This window comes from Mauremys mutica, chromosome 6 (genome assembly GCF_020497125.1).
Source record: "Mauremys mutica isolate MM-2020 ecotype Southern chromosome 6, ASM2049712v1, whole genome shotgun sequence".
NCBI classification, from domain to species: domain Eukaryota; kingdom Metazoa; phylum Chordata; order Testudines; family Geoemydidae; genus Mauremys; species Mauremys mutica.
The window spans coordinates 12060228-12087056 of NC_059077.1; the positions used below are offsets into that span (position 1 = coordinate 12060228).

The 26829-nt window shown below is 45.8% G+C and overlaps 1 protein-coding gene across 2 annotated transcripts in view; it reads right to left on the bottom strand.

The window, feature by feature from the left end:
• Positions 1-26829, bottom strand: part of PSTPIP2 (proline-serine-threonine phosphatase interacting protein 2) — a 53592-nt gene that overhangs the window by 3663 nt on the left and 23100 nt on the right. The window contains exons 2-11 of one of the 2 annotated variants that reach the window (XM_045020193.1): positions 25240-25340; positions 18740-18817; positions 16384-16418; positions 11020-11126; positions 7074-7136; positions 6361-6459; positions 5573-5618; positions 4440-4519; positions 816-914; positions 290-386 (exon numbers count right to left, since the gene is read on the bottom strand). In XM_045020193.1, the coding sequence (XP_044876128.1) occupies positions 290-386; positions 816-914; positions 4440-4519; positions 5573-5618; positions 6361-6459; positions 7074-7136; positions 11020-11126; positions 16384-16418; positions 18740-18817; positions 25240-25340 (805 nt within the window). The remainder of the gene's footprint in view (positions 1-289; positions 387-815; positions 915-4439; positions 4520-5572; positions 5619-6360; positions 6460-7073; positions 7137-11019; positions 11127-16383; positions 16419-18739; positions 18818-25239; positions 25341-26829) is intronic. The other variant, XM_045020194.1, reaches the window with a different exon arrangement.

Here is a 26829-nt window from a genome sequence, read left to right on the forward strand (position 1 = left end):
AGCTCCATCCCTTCCACGCTGAAAAAACTGTATTATTAGAAACCAAAGCCTATACAAATGAGGTTTGAGTTCTCCTCAGGGTCTGGTGGCAATTGCCTGCTACCCCAGTGCAAGGATGCCACTCTAGAAACAGGCTTCATTTTGAGACCAACACAGAACCAGAACCATCAAGCGCGCTTGCTTTCTGCGCCAAGCTTTGTTTAATAAAACCCATACCCTTACTAGAGCTGAGAAGCTGTACAGAATGCTGATGGCCACACCGCTTAGAAAACCCACATCAAGCAGTTACCTGGGGGCACACTTCCGGTTTTACGGAAATTTACAAAAAATTCGATATCCTTCTCGATGCTGCACATTTCTAGACTCCTACGGGTTTCTTCATATCTCTGTAAAAAGGAAAACAAAAAAAAGGGTTTTTTTTTAAAAGCATAAAGTGCAGAAACAAGAATTAATTAGTCTTTCTGGAAGGAGAAAGGATATAATTTGCATCAGCAAAATAAGTGTCAATAATCCAAGAGGTGAAAATCTTGGCCCCAATAAAAGCAACGGGAGCTTTTGCCATTGACTTCATTGGAGCCAGGATTTCAAATCCTGTTCCACACTATTGACTGGGTGTTCGTTATTGCGATCTGCTGAATTATCTATGAGAATATCAACAAAGCAAAAGCTGTGCGCAGACCACCCTATCGGAGCTAGCTTGAAGATAGCAAGCACAGGTAGCAATAGCGGTGAAGACAGTGCAATGCGAGGGAAGAACCTTCCCCTTCTGCTCGGCAAATAAAAGGTTTGGAGGGCCTTGGGTTTTTCGGACCAACCTCATCACTCTGGACGCACTCTTGAGAGAGCTGGTTAAGGTGCAGCCACAGCGCATTGCGGAAGTAGTTTATCCGTTCGGACTCCTGGGTCTCAAAGAACTGAGGAGATACAGGGAGGCAAGTCAGGGTATGTTAACAAAATAACTAACGGCCATGTTCCCAGCCAGCTGGGATTAATCGTGGAAGTTGGAGAAGGAGAAGACATACATCATCTAGGCAACCTCCCTGCCAATACAGGTTTGGGCCATATTGGACACATACTACTCCTTTGCTAGTCCTGTTTACAGATGTTCTAAGCAATGACCTGACCTTGGGTCTAACTTCACCACTTCTTGGCATTTTGGCCTTAATCTCCCCTCTCTAGGGGAGTCTATCCTACCTTTGTACGGGGCTGGACTTAGTCTAATGAGTCTTTTCCATCTCTAACTGCTACCATCCTTTATTCTTTATGGGAAAAATAGATTAACAGCCAGCACTACATGGTATTAAACAGAAGCCTGCATCAAGGCAGGATCCACCAGGTTCAGCTGATCCCGGCACTCTGCTCCATCAGGATTTGCACATTTTCTGAAGGGACCCCTTCTCCTCAAGATGGGTCTTCAGCTTTCCCTCTGGCCCCATCTCATCCACACACAACCCGCCTTAAGTGAGATCATCTTGCCTGAAACATCGGATGGCCAAAAATTGCGTGCTAAACTTAAAAGGGAAGCCCAGGCAGGTTATTGGGTCCTGTTGCACCATGGTGGGAGGACTGATTCCAGACGCTGACACCTGCGGATGGTGAGGAGGCAAGCCAGCTTGCCAATGCACTGTTTGGTCACCCCTTGATTTAGTGATCCCAGGCCACTGCTCTCATCCCTACACCCAGACCCACACCCACGTTTGGGTCATTCCGATAGGCATGGAACAGTCTGGATGCTCCACAGAGCCCAAACCTTCGGAAGTCCGCCCTTCCATATGTATTCATTCCATCAGGAAGAGTCCTTTTCACATTTCCACAGCTAACAAGCAACCTCTCACCAAGAGCACACATTTAATTGGCAGGACAATGGACCTGCGGCAGAACGTCCGCTCTTGGCGCGTCTAATCAACACAACCGGACTGATTTGAGGAAATGAATCTTTGTTTCCCACTCCTCACTATCAGCCGATGGGTTTTCATTACCCTGAGCCATTGACAAGTTTTGGATGGGCAAAGCACACACAGGCAGCTCATTTCATTTTAAGAAGCCAAAGCAAAATGGAAGAACGAGCAGCGATATTTTTGAAAGGGGTCAGCACTAGGGAATGGGCTGAGCTGAACTCATAATAGTACCTCCCTTTTAGAGCCCTTTTTAATCCAGAGATCGCAGAGCACTGTACAAAGGACATCACTATCATCATCCCTATTTTACAGATGGGAAACTGAGGCACAGCGCAATGGCATGACGTGCCCAAGGTTACCCAGCAGGCCAGTGGCAGAGAAGGGAATAGAACCCAGCTGCTCTGCCTAGAACAGCAGTGTCACCAATAGCAAATGCAATATATTGATGCTAAAGCAACGTGACAGGATCATAGGTGTGTCGGAAACCTCAAGATTTGCCCAAGATGATGCATGGAGTTCTTGGTTGAACTGGGGATAGAACTTAGATGTGAGTCTCGGTCTGGTGCCCTCCATCTCTCTCTCTCTCTCTCTCTCTCATCGTAAATGCATGTGGTGCTTTACAGGCAAAGGGCCTGATTCTTCTCCTCACTGACACATGTGTTATGCTGGTGTAGGAGCGACTCCTGATTTTATACCAGTCTAAGGCCTGGTCTACACTACGAGTTTAGGTTGAATTTAACAGCATTAAATCGAATTAACCCTGCACCCATCCACACAACGAAGCCATTTTTGTCGACATAAAGGGCTCTTCAAATAGATTTCTGAACTCCTCCCCGAAGAGGGGAGTAGCGCTGAAATCGACATTGCCAGTTCGAATTAGGGTTAGTGCGGACGCAATTTGACAGTACTGGTCTCCGGGAGCTATCTCACAGTGCACCATTGTGACTGCTCTGGGCAGCAATCTGAACTCGGATGCACTGGCCAGGTAGACAGGAAAAGCCCCGCGAACTTTTTAATTTCATTTCCTGTTTGCCCAGCGTGGAGCTCTGATCAGCACAGGTGATGCAGTCCCAGAATCAAAAAAGAGCTCCAGCATGGACCGTATGGGAGGTACTGGATCTGATCGCTGTATGGGGAGACAAATCTGTGCTATCAGAACTCCGTTCCAAAAGACGGAATGCCAAAACAACCGCCCTCCCCTCTCCTCCCCCCTTTGATCTCTGCTTGCAGAGGCAATAAAGTCAGTGTTGTTTCAAATTCATGAATTCTTTATTACTTCATCACACAAATGGGGGGATAACTGCCAAGGTAGCCCAGGCGGGGTGGGGGAGCAGGGAAGCAACAGGTAGGGTTGTTGTAGGGGCACCCGCTAGAATAGCATGCAGCTCCTCATTTCTGCAGGATATTTGGGGCTCTGACCCGGAGCAGCCGCTTGCCTCTCTGGTTCTTTAGTAGGCTTGCCTGATATTCTAGGCAGCACTGAATCTCCATTAGACAAAACTTAAAGAAGAGAATGACCTAGGGAGTCACTCCCATTTTTGTCCATGCACCCCCGACCAACCTCACGGAGGCCGGCCAGGAGCACCCATGAATGGGCTCCATGCTTGCCGTGCTATAGCGTCTGCTCGGACAATCCAGGGAAAAGGGAGCGAAATGATTGTCCGCCGTTGTTTTCACAGAGGGAGGGCTGACTGACAACATTTACCCATAACCACCCGTGTCAAATTTTTGGCCCCATCAGGCATTGGGAGCTCAACCCAGAATTCCAATGGGCAGCAGGGACTGCAGGAACTGTGGGATAGCTACCCACAGTGCACCGCTCCGAAAGTCGGCGCTTGCCATGGTACTATGGATGCACACCGCTGAATTAATGTGCTTAGTGTGGACGCATGCACTTCACTTTATACAGTCTGTTCCCAAAAATCGACTTCTGTAAAATCGGAGTAATTTCTTAGTGTAGACATCGCCTTAGTGAGAGGAGAAACAGGCCAAACATCCCTGGCTGAGAGGGTTTGCAGTGTAAGGTAAGATATGACCTGACAAGGAGTGCCATCAAGCCTCAGGGAAAGAACAAAGGTTACAGCAATAAGACCATGCAGCTTGTTACTTTGACTAGAATATGGAAAGAGTTTATGGGCTCCTCAGAGAAATAAAGTAATAAAGGCAAATCTCAATCTCCCTAAGCCTGTCCATCATTGTATTAAATAAGCTAAGGTTCCGTCCAGTAGATGGCAGCACTTTGCATACAAAAACTCCAGCACAAAAAATGCCACTATTTTGCACGCTGACACTTGAAGGCTTTCCAATATATTTCCCTTCTTTTAAATGCCAATTTTGGGGGCTTTGTATCCAGGCACCAAGAGGCAGGGACATGCAAGTTTAATTGGGAAGTATCTTGAAGTTTTACCAACAAGGAAACAGAAGAGGTCCCTCACTAGCATTGGCAGTGAAGGAAATGAAATCCCAATCTCAAAGACAGAGTGTTGCAGCATTAAGATCCTCCATTATCTCTAGGATGGATGGCAGGCTTTGGGGTGTTACCTCGCAGGCTTTGGTGTGTTCATTCTGCCATTCTTCTCTGATCTTCTCAAGCGCACCAACATTCAGCTGATATTGCCGGTCTGATAGGGAAATCCAACAGCAATTTGATCACATGTACAACACACAGGTCTGGATGCATGAAAGACTCAGGTAAACAATTCTAAACAGTGATCAGAATATGTTGGACCCTGGGTTTAATTTGGGTCTAGAGCATGTGAAATGAGTTTCAAACTCATTTCAAAGGATCAAATTGTTTAAATTATAAACACAGACACTTTCACCTAGAAAAGCGAAGATCTTTCAACCAGTTCTAAGTAGTAGCTGCTCTTAATTGTTAAAAGAAAATCCAATAAAAATAGAATATTTCAGTTACATCATGTCATACTATGACATGACAGCAGTTGTAGTGAATATTAAGCACTACTTTCATGGACGTGTCATGAAAGAACATTATAAAAATATTCAAAAAACTCAAAATACTAAACAGTATTTTGAAATTCCAAAATGAAATGACGAAATTTCGAAACAAAAAATTCCCCAAACTGAAACTTTTGAGAAATTCCATTTGGTGTGAAATTTCAAAAAAATATCTGTTTTCATTTTGAATCAGAACAAAAAGAAATTCTGAGGCGTTAACGTTTTCTGCAAACCACCAAGTCCAAGTTGCAGCCGGTTCTAGTGCAGACAATGCCGCACAAACAAGAAACTCTTGACATTTTCCAAGACAAACGTATTCCAAAATGGAAATATTTTTATTTCAAAATATTTTGTTCTGCTGAAATATTTGTCACAATCAAATAAACCTGTTATTCCAAAATTATTCCCAGTATGACAAAAATGGCATTTTCCATCAAAAAAAGTTTTAACTAAACATTTCCAACCAGCTCTAGCTGGGATATTGTCTCATCACAAGGAGACAATGAGCCATCAAGACAGAACGTTTGACTCCCTGGGGCAAATGTATCCAGCACATAACTGTGCGACCCACTGTTTTAGGAAAGGGAGGTCTATGCCATTCACCCCAATAGAGCACTTGTGTAATGGGCTCCCTTCCATCCCATCCCCTACCTGCAGCCCCCAGCGTGTCCCAGCCCCTCCAAATGTAACAGATACTCCACATTATCAGCACTCACCAGAATCTTCCAGAGCTGACTTGCTCTGAGCCAACTTTACAAACAGCTGAAAAACAGAAAGATAAAGAGGCCATTGTGAGGCAACAGCCCAACCCACAAACACTGCAGAGAAAGTAAGGTTGGACCTCATTTCTATCCTGAAAATCCATCCTTAACCAGCGGGTGAAGTCAAACCACCAACCCAGATTTTTTTTCCCCCCAAGCTCTGTGTCAATGATTCCTCACTAGTGATTCAAGTCTTCCATGCTGGCTGTCAACCATCAGGCCTTCAGCTAGCTACCAAGCACCCAGAACCACCTCTGAACTCCTAGCAGTTCCACTACCAGAGCCTCCGTGCAGTGAAAGGGGGCTCTCCTGTGTAAATCCAACTGCAGGTTCAGGGTTCCTGTCGGCAGGTTTCTTAGAAATTGTAGCCGCTATCTTTAGTTCTAAAATGACTATAATAGGGCTCAAAAAAGAACTAGATAAGTTAATGGAGGATAGGTCCATCAATGGCTATTAGCCAGGATGGGCAGGGATGGTGTCCCTAGCCTCTGTTTGTCAGAGGCTGGGAATGAGCAACAGGGAATGGATCACTTGATGATTACCGGTTCAGTCCATTCCCTCTGGGGCACCTGGCATTGGCCGCTGTCAGAAGACAGGATACTGGGTTAGATAGACCTTTGGTCTGTCCCAGTATGGCCGTTCTTATGTTCTTAATGTTATTTTTTCCTGGAGGTGATTTAGTTATTGAACAGTACCTAAGGCAGGACAAGAAAAGTGCCTTCCTTTCACCCTCCCTGTGTTACCTTTTCTTGTTGCTTTTGTGTTACAAGGTTTGCATTGCGGTGCACAGCCTGTTCTGCTTCATCTTTATCCCTGCATCGCTGCTCATACAGCCTCTTTGCCTAGGAGAGAGGTGGGTATGTAAGCGAGTAGGAAATGCAAAACAACACACACTCACTAAACTGTTGGATCAAATCCTGCACTCAGGTTAAGGATTCTATAGGATCTGCCACATACATTATTGGAACTTCAGTTCAGTATCCTGCCTCTGGTAGCCACCAACATCTGATGTTTCAGAAGAAGACAAGCCCCTCAAATGAAGGCAGCCAGCTGTTCAATGCTGCATATGTAAGGACACCTTTCCTTCCTGACCCGAGATCCATTTATGTCCTGAAGCACGAGATTTGATCACCCGCATCACAGCCTGAATAACACAGCTGGCCCCACATTCATTTTCCTCCCACATTCTTTGCATTTGCTCTGTAACTCCTTGTCTGCCTGCCACTCGCCAGGTGCAGAACAAAAATACAGTAAATACAAAGACAATGAAAGATTTGGTGGCTTAGTCAGCTTCAGTGCTTGGACACAGGATGTGTGCTCATGCAAATACCATTACCACTGTTTAACCATTCAAACACAAAACTATTGTAGGTAACACAGACAGTGCTATATTTCTAATGTGCCTGCATGTGACAGATCTGTGGTCTGTAAGAACCAGATGATAGGGGCCACTTACCTCCACTGTTTTCTTATACTGCAAATTCCTATTTTTATGAATAGCATCCATTACAAGCTCTATCTGTGAAGGGAACAACACCTGCATTAGTGCACCATCCAGCCCCAGGAGCGCTGCAAGGACGAAAGCTGCCGAGGAGCTTAGTGGCTAAGGCAGTCACCTTGATAGGTTCCCAGTTCAAGTCCTGTCTTGTGTGTGTCAGACAACATCTCAGCAATGCGAGACCAGCAAATCTCATAATGATATATTGCATCACATGACCAACACCCTTCCTGACTAGGGTCCTACCAAATTCACAGCCAGGAAAAATGCGCAACGGACCAGGACAGTAATAGTGATGATGAAATGCTAAGGGAAATTAGAGAGGCTATCAAAATTAAGAACCCAATAATGGTGGGGGATTTCAATTATCCCCATATTGACTGAGAACATTTCACTTCAGGACGAAATGCAGAGATAAAATTTCTCGATACTTTAAATGAGCAGCTGGTACGGGAACCCACAAGGGGAGAGGCAACTCTAGATTTAATCCTGAGTGGAGCGCAGGAGCTGGTCCAAGAGGTAACTATAGCAGGACCGCTTGGAAATAGTGACCATAATACAATAGCATTCAACATCCCTGTGGTGGGAAGAACACCTCAACAGCCCAACACTGTGGCATTTAATTTCAAAAGGGGGAACTATACAAAAATGAGGGGGTTAGTTAAACAAAAGTTAAAAGGTACAGTGACTAAAGTGAAATCCCTGCAAGTTGCATGGGCCCTTTTTAAAGACACCATAATAGAGGCCCAACTTCAATGTATACCGCAAATTAAGAAACACAGTAAAAGAACTAAAAAAGAGCCACCGTGGCTTAACAACCATGTAAAAGAAGCAGTGAGAGATAAAAAGACTTCCTTTAAAAAGTGGAAGTCAAATCCTAGTGAGGCAAATAGAAAGGAGCACAAACACTGCCAACTTAAGTGCAAGAGTGTAATAAGAAAAGCCAAAGAGGAGTTTGAAGAACGGCTAGCCAAAAACTCTAAAGGTAATAACAAAATGTTTTTTTAAGTACATCAGAAGCAGGAAGCCTGCTAAACAACCAGTGGGGCCCCTTAATGATCGAAATACAAAAGGAGCGCTTAAAGATGATAAAGTCATTGCAGAGAAACTAAATGGATTCTTTGCTTCAGTCTTCACGGCTGAGGATGTTAGGGAGATTCCCAAACCTGAGCTGGCTTTTGTAGGTGACAAATCTGAGGAACTGTCACAGATTGAAGTGTCACTAGAGGAGGTTTTGGAATTAATTGATAAACTCAACATTAACAAGTCACCGGGATCAGATGGCATTCACCCAAGAGTTCTGAAAGAACTCAAATGTGAAGTTGCGGAACTATTAACTAAGGTTTGTAACCTGTCCTTTAAATCAGCTTCAGTACCCAATGACTGGAAGTTAGCTAATGTAACGCCAATATTTAAAAAGGGCTCTAGAGGTGATCCCGGCAATTACAGACCAGTAAGTCTAACGTCGAATTACCGGGCAAATTAGTCGAAACAATAGTTAAAAATAAAATTGTCAAACACATAGGAAAACATAAACTGTTGAGCAATAATCAACTTGGTTTCCGTAAAGGGAAATCGTGTCTTACTAATCTATTAGAGTTCTTTGAAGGCGTCAACAAACATGTGGACAAGGGGGATCCAGTGGACATAGTGTACTTAGATTTCCAGAAAGCCTTTGACAAGATCCCTCACCAAAGGCTCTTACGTAAATTAAGCTGTCATGGGATAAAAGGGAAGGTCCTTTCATGGATTGAGAACTGGTTAAAAGACAGGGAACAAAGGGTAGGAATAAATGGTAAATTCTCAGAATGGAGAGGGGTAACTAGTGGTGTTCCCCAAGGGTCAGTCCTAGGACCAATCCTATTCAATTTATTCATAAATGATTTGGAGAAAGGGGTAAACAGTGAGATGGCAAAGTTTGCAGATGATACTAAACTGCTCAAGATAGTTAAGACCAAAGCAGATTGTGAAGAACTTCAAAAAGATCTCACAAAACTAAGTGATTGGGCAACAACATGGCAAATGAAATTTAATGTAAATTAAATGTAAATAATGTAGATAAATATAAAGTAATGCACATTGGAAAAAATAACCCCAACTATACATACAATATGATGGGGGCTAATTTAGCTACAACGAGTCAGGAAAAAGATCTTGGCGTCATCGTGGATAGTTCTCTGAAGATGTCCATGCAGTGTGCAGAGGCAGTCAAAAAAGCAAACAGGATGTTAGGAATCATTAAAAAGGGGATAGAGAATAAGACTGAGAATATATTATTGCCCTTATATAAATCCATGGTACGCCCACATCTCGAATACCGTGTACAGATGTGGTCTCCTCACCTCAAAAAAGATATTCTAGCACTAGAAAAGGTTCAGAAAAGGGCAACTAAAATGATTAGGGGTTTGGAGAGGGTCCCATACGAGGAAAGATTAAAGAGGCTAGGACTCTTCAGCTTGGAAAAGAGGAGACTAAGAGGGGGATCTGATAGAGGTATATAAAATCATAAGTGATGCTGAGAAAGTGGATAAGGAAAAGTTATTTACTTATTCCCATAATACAAGAACCTGGGGTCACCAAATGAAATTAATAGGCAGCAGGTTTAAAACAAACAAAAGGAAGTTCTTCTTCACGCAGTGCACAGTCAACTTGTGGAACTCCTTACCTGAGGAGGTTGTGAAGGCTGGGACTATAACAATGTTTAAAAGGGAACTGGATAAATTCATGGTGGCTAAGTCCATAAATGGCTATTAGCCAGGATGGGTAAAGAATGGTATCCCTAGCCACTGTTCGTCAGAGGATGGAGATGGATGGCAGGAGAGAGATCACTTGATCATTGCCTGTTAGGTTCACTCCCTCTGGGGCACCTGGCATTGGCCACTGTTGGTAGACAGATACTGGGCTAGATGGACCTTTCGTCTGACCCGGTACGGCCATTCTTATGTTCTAACCCCGCCCCCAACTCCTTTTTGGGTCAGGTTCCCTACAATTACAGCACCCTGAAATTTCAGATTTAAATAGCTAAAATCATGAACGTTATGATTTTCTAAATCCTGGGACCATGAAATTGACCAAAATGGACCGTAAATTTGGTAGGGCCCTATTCATGAGGTCTGGCAACATGGGTGAGCCCTCTCCCTCCTGTTTGGTATAAACTTTAACTATTGTTATCCTTCCTTTTATAGACAGAGGAGTTAAGTGTCTTGGCCCAAAGTCTCACAGGAAAGAGTCGGGAACAGAACCCAGCTTTCCTGGATCCTGCACATAACACAGCCCAGTAAGGGCTTGATTTTCAGATGCGTTCCAGCCCACAGTGAGAAAAATGGCCACTAGTGGGGACCATGTGTGTCTGAAAACCTCGCCACAGACCACAGCTGCCCCATTAAACGCAATTGTACGTTGTAAAGATCACCTGCCAAGACCTGAAGCTCTGGGAGCAGAAAGGCCCCAGGCACAGCTTTCGATGGGAAGAAAATACAAAAGTGATCTATTTTTCCTAAAAAGAAGCGTAGGACCCCAAAGGCAAACACATGCAGCATGAATGAGGAAGTTGTAAATCACTGCACTCAGGCACGCTGATGCCGTTACAGCATTCAGGAATGAACTCTGGACTTCCCAGAGCAGCAGGCAGTTCGTGGGCGAGGGAAGGGGAGGGACAGAGAAAGAAAACCCTCACCCCAGCATCCAGCATATACACCGAACAGGAAACTTAGCACACTTGCAAACTTCCAGTAAAGCTTGGGCTCTTTCCCAGCTCCCAGGCCCAGGTGTAAAGCTAAGGGGCTGGCCGTTTGGGGTCATTAAAGATCCCACAGCACCATTTGCAGAAGTCAAGGTTTTAATCCTGGCATTCTGGCCAGTTTCCAGCTCACGGAATCACGTGACGCCTTCCCAAATTCCTGACCTTTTTCCGATGAAGTTTTTGCTTTTCCCTGAAGTCCTCCATCTTCCTTGCCTCTTCCCGAAGGGTCTGGGCCAGCTGGATGTGACTCTGCCCTACACCATCGACCTCTGCAAGTGAGGGGAAGAAAAACAAAAAACCCACATGTTCACAAAGATTGTCTTGACTGGAGTCACTTGTGTTATCTAACACACAGCACTGGGCGGCATTTCTAAAACACCTCAGAGTTTCAGCTAGAGCCAGGTGAAGTTCTTCAGGCAAATGGCAATCACCTGGGATGTGGGAGACAGGTTCAAATCCCCCCTCTGCCTGATGTGGAGAAGACATTTTAATGTAGGTCTCCCACATTGTAGGTGAGTGCCCCAACTACTGGATATGGGATAGCCTAGTGTGGGGCTTTCTCAATCTCCTCTGTTGAAACTGTTACTGTGTAGAAAATACATGAATAGTCACTGGGCCAGAGAGAGAGAGAGAGAAAGTGAGACTAACTCAACAGCTGGTGACTGGAGCAGCCACCTGTGAGACCCAAGTTTGTATCCCCGTTCCAACCTGGCCAACAGGCAAGTTGTTTGGTGAATCTAACCCTTCGTTTCCTTTGCTTTTTATGTGGACAAAGTGCCCGGAAATGAACCAGTTCATTCTGGGTTGAACAAAACATTTAGTTCAACCCACAGTGACATTTTTGTGGATTTTTTTTCAATTTGCTGACCTTTTTTTTGGAAATTTTCAGATTTGGTCTGAATTTTTTTGTTTGTTTTTTGTAAGTGCCAATAAACTAAAAAATCAGTTATTTGCCCAGCTTTAGCTGCACCATGCTTCATAGACATCAAACCCTAAAAACATCCCTGTCAGGTAGGTCAGCCTATTGTGCCCACTTTACAGATTGATAAGCTGAGGCACAGAGACAGGTGAAGGATTAGATTTAGATTTAGATAACGGCAACAGTTAGCTTGAGTTTCTCCTCTCAAGTTAGCCTAGCTCAAGCAAGAGCAGCCACACACTGCGAAACAACACTCAAGATCTGATTAACAGTGCAGAGCAACTGCATTAGCAGAGTGATAAGCTATGCTAAAAATTGAGCTGTAGCCAGGAGTGGGGTCCCCACTACATTACTCAAGCTTTACCCCACGTCCTCTCACAGGCCAGCTAAATGGCACCATCTAACTCAGCTAGAGATTTTTGCATCTGAAAAGGAGTCCAGTTAGGGGCAACACTTGAGATACACCTCAAGCTGCCGTGAACACCAGCCCTTTAGTGTGGTGTCCACGGATTTGGAAGGGCCCAATTTGAAACCCCTAGCACCTGATTTTCAGAGGCTTTGAGCACCCACAGCTCCCACTGATGGACCCGGAATCAGAAAGGAAAAGACTCAAGATTGGTTTCATTTTACTATGGATCCCCGTGACTAGGTATTGGCCTTGCCTGGGGTTAGAGGTCACCTGGCTTACAGATGAAAGCTTTGTTCTGTCCCACAGGGCACTATATAGAACTAGACCCAGAACGCCGACAATTGACAGCTTCTGTTCAAGGCTTCCAGGACTGGAAGAGTCGGGGGTGCAACAGGTCAGGATCCAGGCACGCTGGCCGAGTTGTGTGGGAAGTTAGGGTAAGACTCAAGCTGCCCCGCGTGAGCGGCTCTTTAATGGTCTCCTGCGGCTCTTTGCAACACACAATATTAAATCACTGCGTCACTTAATTCTTAATCAATCAGGGGATGCTTTTACTATGTCATTAAACCAATTAGGTTATTAACTTGCACTAAGTTATCAACTTATTTGCTGTGAGAATAACTATCTGTATATAAACTAAATATTTCCCTGTCGTGCTGTTTAAATATGAATAGGGCTATAGTAAACGAAACAGTGAATTCACACGACTGTGGCTCTTTTGGGCAATGTTGATCACTAATTTGGCTCCGGGTCCACTGAGGTCCCTGTATTACTGCTTTAGGCTGATGAACAAAACAGCCCGGGGTGTACCACAAAGGCTGGGTTTTAACTGACATAACTTGATGTCATTGTTTTCAAGTGAATTGCTGCCCCCCTAGATTTTTCAACCAGGAAAATGTTGAAAGGCCAGCATGCTACATAACAGCAGCACTAGCCTCTACAAAGACGTTACAATGAGCTGGCTCGGGTGTGTGCGCACCACTGCCCTCTATTGGATGCAATCAGCATTGTGCATCTGTGTGTCATAGGTAGGGCCCTACCAAATTCATAGCCGTGAAAAACACGTCACGGACCATGAAATCAGACCTCCCCCATGAAATCTAGCTATTGGAGGGGCTCCAACTGTTCAGCTGCTCCAGCTACTAGTCCGCCGGCCTGGAAAGGGATGGGACTTCCTCTTCCCCTGCATACCCGCTCTCGGGGGGGAGATCAGACCCACCTCTGGGTACCTCCCCTGGCTGCAGGAAGCTCCGTGGCTGTACCTTCCGAGCCCAGCTCTGGAGGCAGCACAGAAGTGAGGGTGGCAATCCCGTGACCCCCCTACAAAAGCTGTGTGACCCCCCCCAACCTCCTTTTTGGTCAGGAACCCACCATTACAACACCATGAAACTTCAGATGTAAACATCTGAAAACGTGAAACTGACCAATTTTAAAACCCTCCAGCGGTGAAATTGATCAAAATGGACCGTGAATTTGGCAGGTTCCTAGTCATGGGCAAGAGAGCTGGTCAGGGAAGAGGCTGACAAAAAACATTTTTTCCATCAGAATTTGAAGATTTATCTAAATGTTTCACAGACACGGTTCGATTTCAACAGCGTTACGACAGAAACCGGTCTGGTTTCCTGCCAGCTTCCCCATCTGGCTCCTCTGCAACCCAGCTGGTGGGCGGCTGGAGAGCTCGGCTTCCAGGGTCTGCAGCCCGCCTGGCAGACTGCCCGGAAGCTGGGGCTCCATTCCGTTTGGCAGCAAAATTTCAACATTTCTGTTTTGGTTTCATTCTGACTCAGAAGCAAGTTTCGAAATATCAAAAATCTCCCACAAAACGGAATTGCCTTTCCCTGCCCTGCTCTAACAGACCCCAGCTTGCTTGTAGTTCTAGCCATGACACGCCGAGCGCCTGCAGCGTGCAAAGTAGTGACAAGCGTGCCGTTCCTAGAGCACCACAGATTTCCGGCAACACTATTGTGTTGTCACATTCTTTCCAGCCTCTCTCACGTCTACCAATGCTGTGGGTGTTGAAATGCCAGCACTGCTGTTCTTGCGCCACCAGCTTCCTCCCTTTCAGAGCATCTGCCGGGAAAGAAACAGTTATCACGAAAATAACTGCACTGTCCGCCTGGTGCCAGCCAATTTTAAAATGCATGTTAGGACCCCAAGGCTGCATTAGTGGCTCTATCAGGCCAGTTACTTCGAATTAACCTCAACTGTTTTTAAGAGACAAGTTTGTCTCTAGAAAGAGACTTCCAAGCTCTCCAGTAGTGGTTGGAATGTGCTTAGAACAGAGCAGCATGAAGTACACCAAAAACCTTCCTGCAGGTTCAACTTTACTGTTCAATTCTCCAACCTGTCATTCCAGTTTTCCCACTGATGTAACATCACTGAAGTCGAGGGAGTTACCCCTGGTTTTATATGATTGTTAAGTGGAAGGCCAATCAGGCCCATTGGACACACACAAGGAAAATAACTTAAAAGTATACAGCATGAGAGCTGGCCAAAACTTGGGGTTTCAGCTCACAAAAAGTTTTGGTATTTGGGAATTTGGTTTCTCTCTGATTTGGAATTTACCGATATATTTTGCTAACTGACAAACCACAAAAACCTGCATCTGGGAAACACTGAAATGGGGCCTTTTGGATACAAAATGGGGCCTTTTGGATACACCCCTGCTATTCAAGGAGGGCAGCCCAGGGAGCCAGCTGGCCCAGGCGTCTGGAAGCCCTGGGCTCCTCAGTCCAGGCCATCTGCCCCAGAGCCACAGACACTGGAAGCTGGTTCCAGGAATTGCAGGCTCCCAGGTCTGCGGCGGGAAGCCCAGAAGCCCTGATGAGCCTCACCTAGAGCCAGGGCTCTAGGGCTTCTGGGCTCCTTGCTGTGGAGCTGGGAACCACACTGCTGCTAGACCCACAGCGCCAAGAGTTTTCATATTCCTGGCTCCCTGCCCCGAACAGTCTGCGTGGTGAGATTGTCCCAGAGCAGGCAGGTTTCCAGTACAAAGCTCCCTGTGTCCCTATGAAAGTTTCATCTAACGTGTAACAGGGCTGGTTAAACACTTCAGTCTGCTGTATTGTTACTTTCCAACTAAACTTTGGTTTCATCAGAAAATTTCATCAGAAAATTTCCAATCAGCCCTTCGCTGTAGTCTAATTAGTCTCTTTGATACGTGAAAGAAATGTTTCCTGTCAGATCAGGCCGCGTTGTTGTGTCCTGGGACCCACAAGGCTAGAAGAGAGACAAGCTTTGGGCCAGCTTTGGGCCAGCTTCTGTTGGTGACCGAGACCAGCTTTGGCTCTTAGGCAGAGCTCTTCTTATCACATCAGATCAGTTATTTCTCCAGTGTTAAAAATTAACCACCACAGTCAGCAAGTTCTCTCTTTCCACCACCAGACGAAGCAATACAATGAGCTGTTACATACAGGATGATAAGGGGTTAGGTGCAGGCTGGAGAAAGACACAATGGAACAACCGAGCACAGCCACAAATGTAAATACAGCCAACCAGGAGGCGATAGGAAGCTGAACAGAATGCAGAAGTGGAGGCACTTTGAATATAGCACCAATCTGCCTCCTCCAAATCCCTTCTTAGAATCCCTGCGCTCCCAACAAAGACATTAGATAAATCAAAAGCTCAAACAGGTGCTAAACCACACTGCTCAGTCACATCCCTTTCAGTCACATCCCTGCTCTTCCCCCCAGATCTATTTAGATGTTTAGCTTCTCAGGGACCCAGTAAGCATAATGCTAATTACATTGGAGTGGGGGGGGGAGGGGAGCTCTATGACTAACAATGCTTCTAACTGAGGGGGGTTTTAAGCAAGTCACTTCATCTCTCTCTGCAACAGCTCCCCAGTTTGTGAACCAGAGATTACACTTCCCTCTCTGATCTACCCACAGGGGGTCTTTGTGAGGCTTCATTGGTTAAGGTTTGTAAAATGCTCTGAAGGTAACAGCGCTGTGCATTCTATAATGGCACTACGCTCCTAGAAAGTATGGAGTGGACGTAACTGCTAAGGAGACGCAAACAAACGAATGTCAAACGGGAATAGCTCACTGTATCCCTGATTTTACAGTCTATTTCTGAGGCAAATGACTGTACAGGTTTGCAGACTTTTGCATATACTTTTTTCAAACTGTCGTCCACAGTCGCCGATGCAGCCGGATTTCTTGACAAATACAAAGAACGATGTTAAGCAGTTACTTACGTTGCTTAAAAACTTCAAGAGCTCTCTTCAGGGTGCTGAAAAACACAGGCACAGAGTTACAGGGTAGGTGATAGAACTGTCAGATTCCCCATGGCATGTAATGATGGCTTCGCTGACAGGGGCAAGATTCCCCCTTCGCTCTAACCTGGCAAGAGTTGATCCTTTTCATATGCTGCTCACACCCACTCAGTCAATCTTTCGAGATCATGTACGCTAATGGGTTGCACGTGTACGTACACACACACACACAGAGTCAGGCTCAAACAGAGATTTGGGCTTTTCACCATTCTGTCATTCAAGGACAAGACTTCATTCCCCTATGCAGCAGCAGCACAGACGGTGGGGACAGGAGACACTATTAACATCACTACTATGCCAACCAACTGGGCAGTTCGAGATGACATTCCTGTGACACCCAGGGCAGCTTTAACCCACGCTTATATTATCATCCTCATTAATATTTGTTGGTATTATAGTAGGACTTAGAGGCTCCACCCAAGATTGGGTGCCACTGGCTTAGGCACCGTACATAAACACAGCCTCTTTCTGTGTTTAGGGCGGGGACTGTCTAGACAGACAAGACAGGCAAAGAAAGAGAAATGATCCCCATTTTACAGATGGGGAGCTGAGGTGCTCTGACGGACATGACAAACTCCAAAGAACATAAAACTAGCTCATTTGCTTTCATTCCACTTCCTTTTCTGTGACTGTAGCAAGGGTGGGCTGTAATCTAGCTAGCACAGGTCACAGTAGCAGTGTAGACCTGGTGGCACAGACTTCAGCGTGGGCCAGCCACCCATCCGGGACCCTGGGTAAGCATTTGGGTTGCTAGCCTGCACTGAAGCCCATGCAACCAAGTCTGCACTTTCCCAGAGTATCCTTACACTGCCCACAGCCAGGGGCGGCTCTAGCAATTTCGCCGCCCCAAGCAGGGCGGCACGCTGCGGGGGGTGCTCTGGCGGTCGCCGGTCCCACGGCTCCGGTGGACCTCCCGCAGATGTGCCTGCGGAGGGTCCGCTGGTCCCGCGGCTTTGGTGGAGCATCCACAGGCACACCTGCGGGAGGTCCACTGGAGCCGCCTGCCGCCCTCCCGGCGACAGGCAGATCGCCCCCCGCGGCATGCCGCCCCAAGCACGCGCTTGGCGCGCTGGGGTCTGGAGCCGGCCCTGCCCACAGCACCAAGTCTGCAGACGTGGGCTTGCACTACGGCCCTGAACGTAGCTGGTAGAGGTTGTGGCTCAGGCTCAGATGCCTAAGGTGCTGGCGGGGGCAGAGAGGAGGCTTCTGAGTGTGAGCTCCAGCTCAAGCCGCGACTTCAGAGTGCAGCTATTTTTACAGTGCTCGTGCAAGCCCAAATGTGCAGACCAGGGCTGGGAGGCTCACTGCCACGGGCTATGGAGACATACCCACTGTTACCCGGCTAGCACAGATATGCCTGCCTGGGACAGAACTACACCTTCATTTGCTGCGTAGTCCTCAGGTACCCTAAGAGGAAAGCTGGAGCAGAAAAGGCAGTGGAATTAACATAAAGAAAGCTAGTTCTATGTTCTCTTGCGTTTGCAGCATCTTTCAGAGCATAGTAGGTTCAACCTAAACACCCCTTCACCACCCCTAACATACACATGTTGAAATGTGTCCTAAGAAACTGGAATCTTTTGGACAGTGAATTTCAGTGATGAAATATAGAGGAGATCTTAGAATCATAGAATATCAGGGTTGGAAGGGACCTCAGAAGGTCATCTAGTCTAATCCCCTGCTCAAAGCAGGACCAATCCCCAGACAGATTTTTACCCCGGTTCCCTAAATGGCCCCCTCAAGGATTCAACTCACAACCCTGGGTTTAGCAGGCCAATGCTCAAACCACTGAGCTATCCCTCCCCTCGATAGAATTTCCATTCTATACAAAGCCCAGGTGCAGGAAGATGCAAGCAAGTCGAGAATACAGCCTTTCACATACAGCCAGACACTGCAGTTTATGGAAGTGAAGGGACTTGCCCAAGGCCATGCATGAAGTCAGGAAGAGAACCCAGCTCTCACGATTCCCAGGCCTCTACACTAGACCACAACAGCGAGTGCTGACTTCCTTTAAGTAGTGTTAATTTCTGAGAACAGGAAGTTGGTTTACTGGGATGCTAACTTCAGAGAATTCCAATTACTGGCATATCTCTCATATGCAAGAATCTGATTTTAGCCAGTCTTTTTCCAGTCATATCAATACTAATTTCAGCCTCCTTCTGACTTGCACTCCCTTTTTTGGATTCGACATTGCAGTCCCCTCCATCAGCGTTCCAAGTCAAGGTAGCTTTTGTTCTGAACACAAATAGGAATGAGAACACACACAAGGATCTAAACTTACTTCAATTCTGTCTGCCCACAGGGCTTCTTCTTTGTCAGGTTAATGAGCTCTTTGCCATATTTTTCTTCTATAGTTGCCCTGTTGTGGAAAGAGAGGAGGTTAGAAGAAACTCACATGCCACGCAGAGTCTGCAAGGTGCTTGCTAGAAGGAGATGGTGCTAGAATGAAATCTAGCTCCCAAACCAACTACACACAACATGCACTGCCTCGTACTGCCATGTGGTGTCGAGCTGAGTCCTGACCTGGTTTAAGGGGTTGTGAAAGGGACTGTTACCTACTCGACCAGGTCTGAACCACCAGAGGGCTAATAGCTGTGGTTTGGCCAAAAATGGAAATGAAGTATTGTGAATTTCACCCTTCCACCTCCCAGGTTTCCAGCCAGCTGCTACAGACAGGCTGCACATGGTTAGTCCAAAAGAGCAGCAGCTAAGATTATATTGTCGCTGTTTATCCAACGAACCCCCCCAAAATGCATTTTTCAGTGAAAAAACAATCTGTCAAAACAAAACAAAAAATCACCCAATGCTACTTGCGAGTTCCTGGCTCCCAGACCTGTGTTCAGACTCTGCCTCCTTTGAAGCTCTAAGGACAGCTCCTCCTGTATTTGGGATTACCCTGGTGAAATTTATAAGGGCTACCTCTGTTAAGTGGATGGAAAATTTGGCCCTAAAATCCAGTGGGAGTTTTCCATGGATCAAGGTCTGTAAAGGATCTTTGGAATAATAAAAAAAAAAAGTTTTAAAAACAACATCTGAAGCAGGACCTTAGTCTAGGAGTTGTTACCCACCAAGTCAGCTGTTAAATATGGCATGCCCCAGAGGCTACGTGGCACTTCTGAGATATCACACTAGCCTCTTCTCTCTGGAGGAAAACAGAATTCGAACCCATGGCTAGACCACAGAAATAGTGTTTAGTCACCTTATTCTAAGCCCAAATGGACATTTACAATTGCTATGAAATCAATACACATGCCCTACGTGTATTAAAAATGTAAAGATCCACTGAAAATCAGGCAGCTATTTATATTTATCCTAATGCCTGCCAAAGCTGTGGCCTTACAATATCTGTCATCTTTAATATCCTCTTGAAAGCGAAGTCTAAAATCATCAGGAAACCCCAGTCTGATGGGTACCACACAGTGATCAAAGTGTCCATGAAGAACTATGTGTACAGAGGGCTAAGTATCAGATTTGTCTTCAGACTCACTTCTGCAATAATCTTCCCCCGAAAGGACAGTACAGTGAAAACCTGCTGCAGCTGTGATAGTAAATATAAGGAGGAGGGGGAGCTGAAGCAGAATGACTCACAGTAGTTAATTGGAACAATGATGTGCATGATATAGACCTGCAAAAAGTCTATCTTATTACAGCGGCCAGGCGGGGCTGATGAATTGGAGAATGAGGAGAAATACTGACCAACGGCAAGAACAACTCCGTTATCCTTCGGTACACAGAGTAACACTTTCCACCTCTAAATCATCAAGTCTGACTGCAGATTGGGCTGGTAGTGAAAGAGAGCTGTTACTGTCTCACCGCCATTTGGTGGCCAATGTGCAATGGATCTCGGATTTCCATTCCAACACGTTGGAGGACTGTATCGGGGATCACTTTTTGTTCCAGAAAGTGGAGGATGCAACCAGAGGGACTGCCATTTTAGACTGGATTCTAACCAACAAGCAGGAATTGGTAACATGGGTCCCATGGGAAGAAAATATACAGAAAAAAGGAGCTCAAGAGCGTTGGCAGTTCCTCAAGAAAAACAACATTAAAGGCACAACTACAAACTATTCTGATGAAAAGGAAAGAGAGGAAGAATAGTAAGAGGTCAATAGGGCACCATCGGGAGCTCTTTAATGACCTGAAAAATCAAAAAGGAATCCTACAAAAAGTGGAAGCATAGACAAATTGCTAAGGAGGGGTACACAAGCAAGTAGGAAAAAAAAATCCAAAAGGCTAAGGCACAAAAGGAGTTATACCTACCAAGGGACAGAAAAGGCAATAAGAAGAGGTTCTATAAACACATTAGGAGCAAAAGAAAGATGAAGGAAAGTGTAGGTCCTCTACCTAGTGGGGAAGGAGACTGAATAACTGATCACCTCAGCAAGAAAGCGGAGGGGTTTAATGCCTATTTTGCTTCAGTCTTCACCAAAAGGGTTAATAGTGACCAGATACTTAACACAACATTAACAACAAAAGGGGAAGGAACGCAAGCCAAACTAGGGAAAGAACAGGTTAAAGAATATTTAGCCACGTTAGATGTATTCAAGTCAGCGGGGCCTGATGAAATTCATCCTAAGGTAAATGAGGGCATGTCTACACTACAAACTTAAGTCAACCTAACAGATGTCGACTTACAGCCACTGCAGTAATTACTGCAGTGGTTCATATCCACTACCCTCCTTCTGTCGGTGGTGCACGTCCTCACCAGGAGCACTTCCACTGACTTAAAAGGGCCAGTGTGGGGGGCTGAGAGCCCTGACTCTCAGCTCCGTGCAGCGCTTCCTGCTGGGAGCTTGGCTTTCTGGAGCCTGCTCCCTGAACTATCTTTGAAAACTCCTCAAGGATGGGTTTGGTCCCAGGAGACTGGGGACAGGTCTACACCATGAACTTATATAACTATATTGCTCAGGGCTGTGAAAAATCCACACCCCTGAGAGAGGCAATTAGACCGACCTCACCCCCAATGTACACAGCGCTATGTCAACGGAAGAGTTTCTCCTGTCAAGGTAGCTACCGCTTCTTGCGGAGATGGATTAACTATGAGGATGGGAGAAGTTCTCCCATTGGCATAGTAGCGTATTCTCAAAAGTGTCAACATAGAATCAGAACTGGAAGGGGCCTCGAGAGATCATCTAGTCCAGTCCCCTTCACCCCTGGCAGGACTAAGGATTATCTAGACCAGTGGTCCCCAACCTTTTTCGTCTGGCAGGTGCCAGACGACGAGCCACAGAGGACCGTGGTGGCGGACGAGCATCCGCCGAAATGTCGCCAACAAGCAGCATCATCCAGAGGCGTCGCCGCCGAAATGCGGCCGAAATTCGACGGCATTTCGGTGGCTGCTCATCCTCTGGCCAGTACGCAGGCACACTTATACGCCATGGCGCCAGTGGGCACCGCGTTGGGGACCACTGATCTAGACCATTCCTGACAGGTGTTTGTCTAACCTGCTCTTAAAAGTCTCCAATGAGGGAGATTCCACAACCTCCCTAGGCAATTTATTCCAGGGCTTAACCACCCTGACAGTTAGGAAGTTTCTCCTAATGTCCAACCTAAACCTCCCTTGCTGCAATTTAAGACTGTTGCTTCTTGTCCTATTCTCAGAGGTTAAGAAGAACAATTTTTCTTCCTCCTCCTTGTAACAACCTTTTACATACTTGAAAACCGTTATCATGTCCCCTCTCAGTAGGGTGACCAGACAGCAAGAGTGAAAAATCGGGATGGGGGTGGGGGGTAAAAGGAGCCTATATAAGAAAAAGACCCCAAAATCGGGACTGTCCCTATAAAATCGGGACATCTGGTCATCCTACCTCTCAGTCATCTCTTTTTCAGACTAAACAAACCCAATTTTTTCCCATCTTTCCTCCTAGGTCATGTTTTCTAGACTTTTAATCATTTTTGTTGCTCTTCTCTGGAACACACCCCGGAGAAGGGCAAATATAGCGCCTGTCTTTAAAAGGAGAAGCAAAGAGGATCTGGGGAATTACCAATCAGTCAGCCTAACTTCCATAACAGGAAAGATACTGGGACAAATTATTGAACAATCCATTGGTAAACATCCGGAGATAATAGAGTTATAAGGAATAGCCAGAATGGATCTGTCAAGAAAAAAAATCATGCCAGACCAACCCCATTTCCACAAATTGACTATGAGTCAACAATGTGATGCAGTTGTGAAAAAGGATACTATCATTCTGGGGTGTAATAACAGGCGTGTCATGTCGTATGTAAGACATGGCAGGTAACTGTCCTGCTCTACTCTCCACTGGTAAGGCCTCAGCTGGCGTACTGTGTCCAATTCTGGGCACCACGCTTTAGAAAAGATGTGGACAAATTTGAGATATTCCAGAGGAGATCAACAAAAATGATAAAAGGTTTAGAAAATGTGACCAATGAGGAAAGTTAAAAACCAAACAAACAAAAAAAACCTGAGCATGTTTAGTCTTGAGAAAAGACCGACTGCGAGTGGATCTGACAAGAATATTGAAATCTGTTAAAGGCTGTTATAAAGAAGATGGTGATCAATTGTCCTCCATGTCCACTGAAGATATGAGAAAAAATAATGGGTTCAATCTGCAGCAAGGGAGATTTAGGTTAGATATTAGGGAAAACTTTCATACTATCAGGGTAGTGAAGCTCTGGACTAGGTTTCCAAGGGAGGTTGTGGAAGCCCCATCACTGGAGGTTTTTAAGAACAGGCTGGACAAACATCTGTCAGGGATGGTGTAATGATACTTGGTCCTGCCTCCATGCAGGTGGCTGAACTAGATGACCTTTCAAGTTTCCTTCCAGACCTACATTTCTATGATTCTCAGTGGACACGTGTCCCCATCACTAAAAGGCACCAGCTGGCAATTTCTTTGGCAGTCTCAGCACCAGGTCCGAGGACTGACTGGACGATGGAGGCTGAACTAATTCTCATTCCATAGATGTGGTCCTTCTAGGTCAGGTTTGAAACCTATTAGTGGGTTGAGAAAGCTCGTCTTGCAACTCGACTGTACCTGGACATAACTAGAGGAGTTTGGTCTCCAGGGCTGACCATTCAGCACCTTTTGCCAACACTCTATTTGTGCCAAAAGAGTTAAAGAATTAAAAGAATCTCTTCTTCTGTAGCCATTTAATCCTAGAAGATCAAAATGCCTATTGAAGTCTCACAACTCAGGGAGGGCGGTGTTAGACCCATCTTCTAGATGATGAAACTGAGACAAGAAAGATTTACGTGATTTCCCCAAGGTCACACCACAAGTAAGGGTCAGGAACAGAAACAAAAAGACCTAATTTGGTCCCTTGCTTTAAGCACTAGAACATGCTGCTTCTCCTGCACATTTGAGCGCAATGACACCGAGATGCATGATGCCAAAAAGTGCCTGCTGAATAGCCCGTAAAAAAAAAAATACGCTGTTCCGCAAAGTGCATGTATAATTTGAAGTACAGCCTTAAGGGCTTCTAATTCAGCAAACATAAGACCAATATCCCCAGTGCAGTTGAGTAAAGGGTGCCCCAGGCAGAGGTACCAACACCCACCCCGAAAAAATTTAAGGAAAAATTAAAAAAAAATCTCTACTGGCACTATTCCAATTTAAAAAAAAAACAATCAAAACAAAAAAAAAAACCCTGAAACAGTCAAACACAAAAATTGGCCCTAAAATTCCCGATGGCCAATTAGAAAGTCATGAGAGCCCCTGGAAAATAAAGAGCAACCATTCCAAAGCAATCTGGGAGTCACACACCTCCAGTTTATGGGCACACGTGCCAGGCTTTAGCGATTCCGTCGCGTCAGTCAATAAAACAAGAATGGCCATAAATCCAGATTACTTGTTCAAAGTACTCCTGAGCTGCTGGCGTCAGGAACATTTTTAGTTTGCTTTGGTGGATCGACGTTGAAATACTTCACAATGCCACAGGGCAAGTCTATAGGGAGGATAGTTTCAAGTAGGCTTTCTTGCCCCCTCTCCCTTCCAATGTTTTCCATAAAACGCGAGCTGCCTAACTGGCCTAACCTGAGAGGAAGGATGGCCTAGAGGTTAGGGCATCATTCCAAGACCTGGGTTCAATTCCTTGCTCCACCACTTGCTTCCTGTGGGACCCTGAGAAGTTGCCTCAGTCCCTCCTCGCTTCACAGGAGTGTTGAGGGGCTACACGCATTGGAGAGTCATAGATTCCAAGGCCAGAAGGAATCATTGTGACCATCTAATCTGACCTCCTGTGTAACACAGGCTCTAAAACTGCCCCCAAAATACTTCCTAGAGCAGCTCTCTTAGGAAAAACCACCCAATGATCACTGTAGTATCTGAGCACCTCACAACGGGGGTGGGGGAGGCACATAAGTATCATAGGTTGAACTCCCCATGCCCAGAAAAACCTCCCACTGACTTCAATAGGCGTTACAGGCATGTAATGACTGCAGAATCGAACACGAGGCTTGGGAACTGATGTTAAATTTGATTGGCACAGGATTTCAAGCACAACACACACATAGGGTGATCAGATAGCAAGTGTAAAAAAAAAATCAGGACAGGGAGGTGGGGGCTAATAGGCACCTATATAAGACAAAGCCCCGAATATCGGGACTGACCCTATAAATTTGGGACATCAGGTCACCCAACACACACGGTACCAGAGGCAGCATAAAAATGCACGTTCCATATAATTCAACATGGAAGATTTTTTACATCGTCCGTGGACAGTGAAAGACTGAAAAACCAGATGTGGAACAGCAGATCAAAATATTACCGACACATTTCCTAGTCATGACTGACTAGCCGTTTAGAGAAAGCTTTGTACCTTTCCTTCAGAAAGTCTTCAAATTCCTTGCAGTTCTTCCTGCCATCATTCAGATGTTGAACGATGCTGTCGTAGCCAGCTGTGCTCGTTAAATCGGTACTCTGCAAGCACAAATAAAAAACACGTCACATGGGCATCAAGACAGATCATTGTCAATATCACCACCTCCACTTGGAGTTTAAGATGCTCACAGTTTAGCCATTTCTAATACTTAGTTTCCTTTCCAACATTTTTTCTCCTGTGTCTGAAGAATATATAAAATGAAATCCCTTCACCCTGGACTGGAGGAGGTCTCAAAAACCTAGGACAATGGATCTATGCTGGCTTTCAGGAAAACGTAACAGCCAGGCTTAAATACTACAGAGATCTAGTGCAGAGTCTTGCACAATAGGGCCCTGATCTTGACTGAGATTTGTAAGCGCCCCTGGAGTATAAATCATAGAAACATTCTCAACTCACGAAGGTGAAACCTCTAATTATCTAAGGTAATTATATGGCCACCATCACATTCCTATCTCAGTGCCTCGTGCGCTTTAATGTATATGCCCTCACAGAACCCCGGTACAGGAAAGCAGTTCTATTACACCCCTTTTACATACAGGGACCCGAGGCTCAGGCAGACTAAGGAACTTGCCCAAGGTCACACAAAAAGGTTTGTGGCAGAGCAGGCATCGAACCAGACTTTCCCATGGCCCAGGTTAGTGCTTTAAGCACCAAACTGTCCTTCCTCTATATAAGAAGCCTAGAGTAGATGCTGCAAGCCACATGTGAATGGAAGATGTCCCCAGCTGAAAGAATAGCTCTGTGTTGTGTGCGTGAGAGTTTAACCTGGTTGAGAAGAGACAAACACATGGGCAGAGAGCATATAGACAAAAGCGGTAGGAAAAGGAAGCAGGGGTAGGGATGGGTATGCAGCTTGCAGAAAGGAACTGGAAGCCACAGTCAAACAGATAACAGGAAGCCTACGTGAAAAGAGGAATAATGTCAGGACTAAGATTCAGGAAATGGTTCAAAACCAAGATGGCCGGAGATCATTGAAGGGGAGGGGGATTTCTAGAGGGTTTGTACACAAGTGCAAGAGGCAGGACAGAGAAATAGGAGAAGTTGCAGCAGCGCTGTCAGCGTGCAGCAAGGATTTCAGCACTGCAGACTTAACCACTGTATGTCAAGGAAGTGAAAGTCGGTGGCTAGAGAGGGAGGAATCCCATGTCGATCTGGTGAACACTAGGGCTGAAACAGCAGGAGGGCCCATGAGACTCTGTATGAGTTTAAAGTGGCCTGCAACCAGAGACAGATCCCCAGCTGCCCTGCCCCGTGCCATCTACAGGCACACCTTTGAATGCAAATATCCCCTAACTGTGCCAGGCAACTGTAAGCAGATGCAATGAGACTCGTCGTGCAGAGGGAGAGCCTTAGCGAGTGTGGGATTTCAACATGGTCCTGGCTAGCCGAGTGCTGAGACTGCACAGCGTCTATGGTCAGCACCGGTGGGAACAAAGCAGGTTTATAAGCCTGTGGCCGCACACCCTGATGGCATGGCATAATGCAGCAATAACTCTGCCTCTGGTTCCCGCCGAGTCTTTCGCTGCT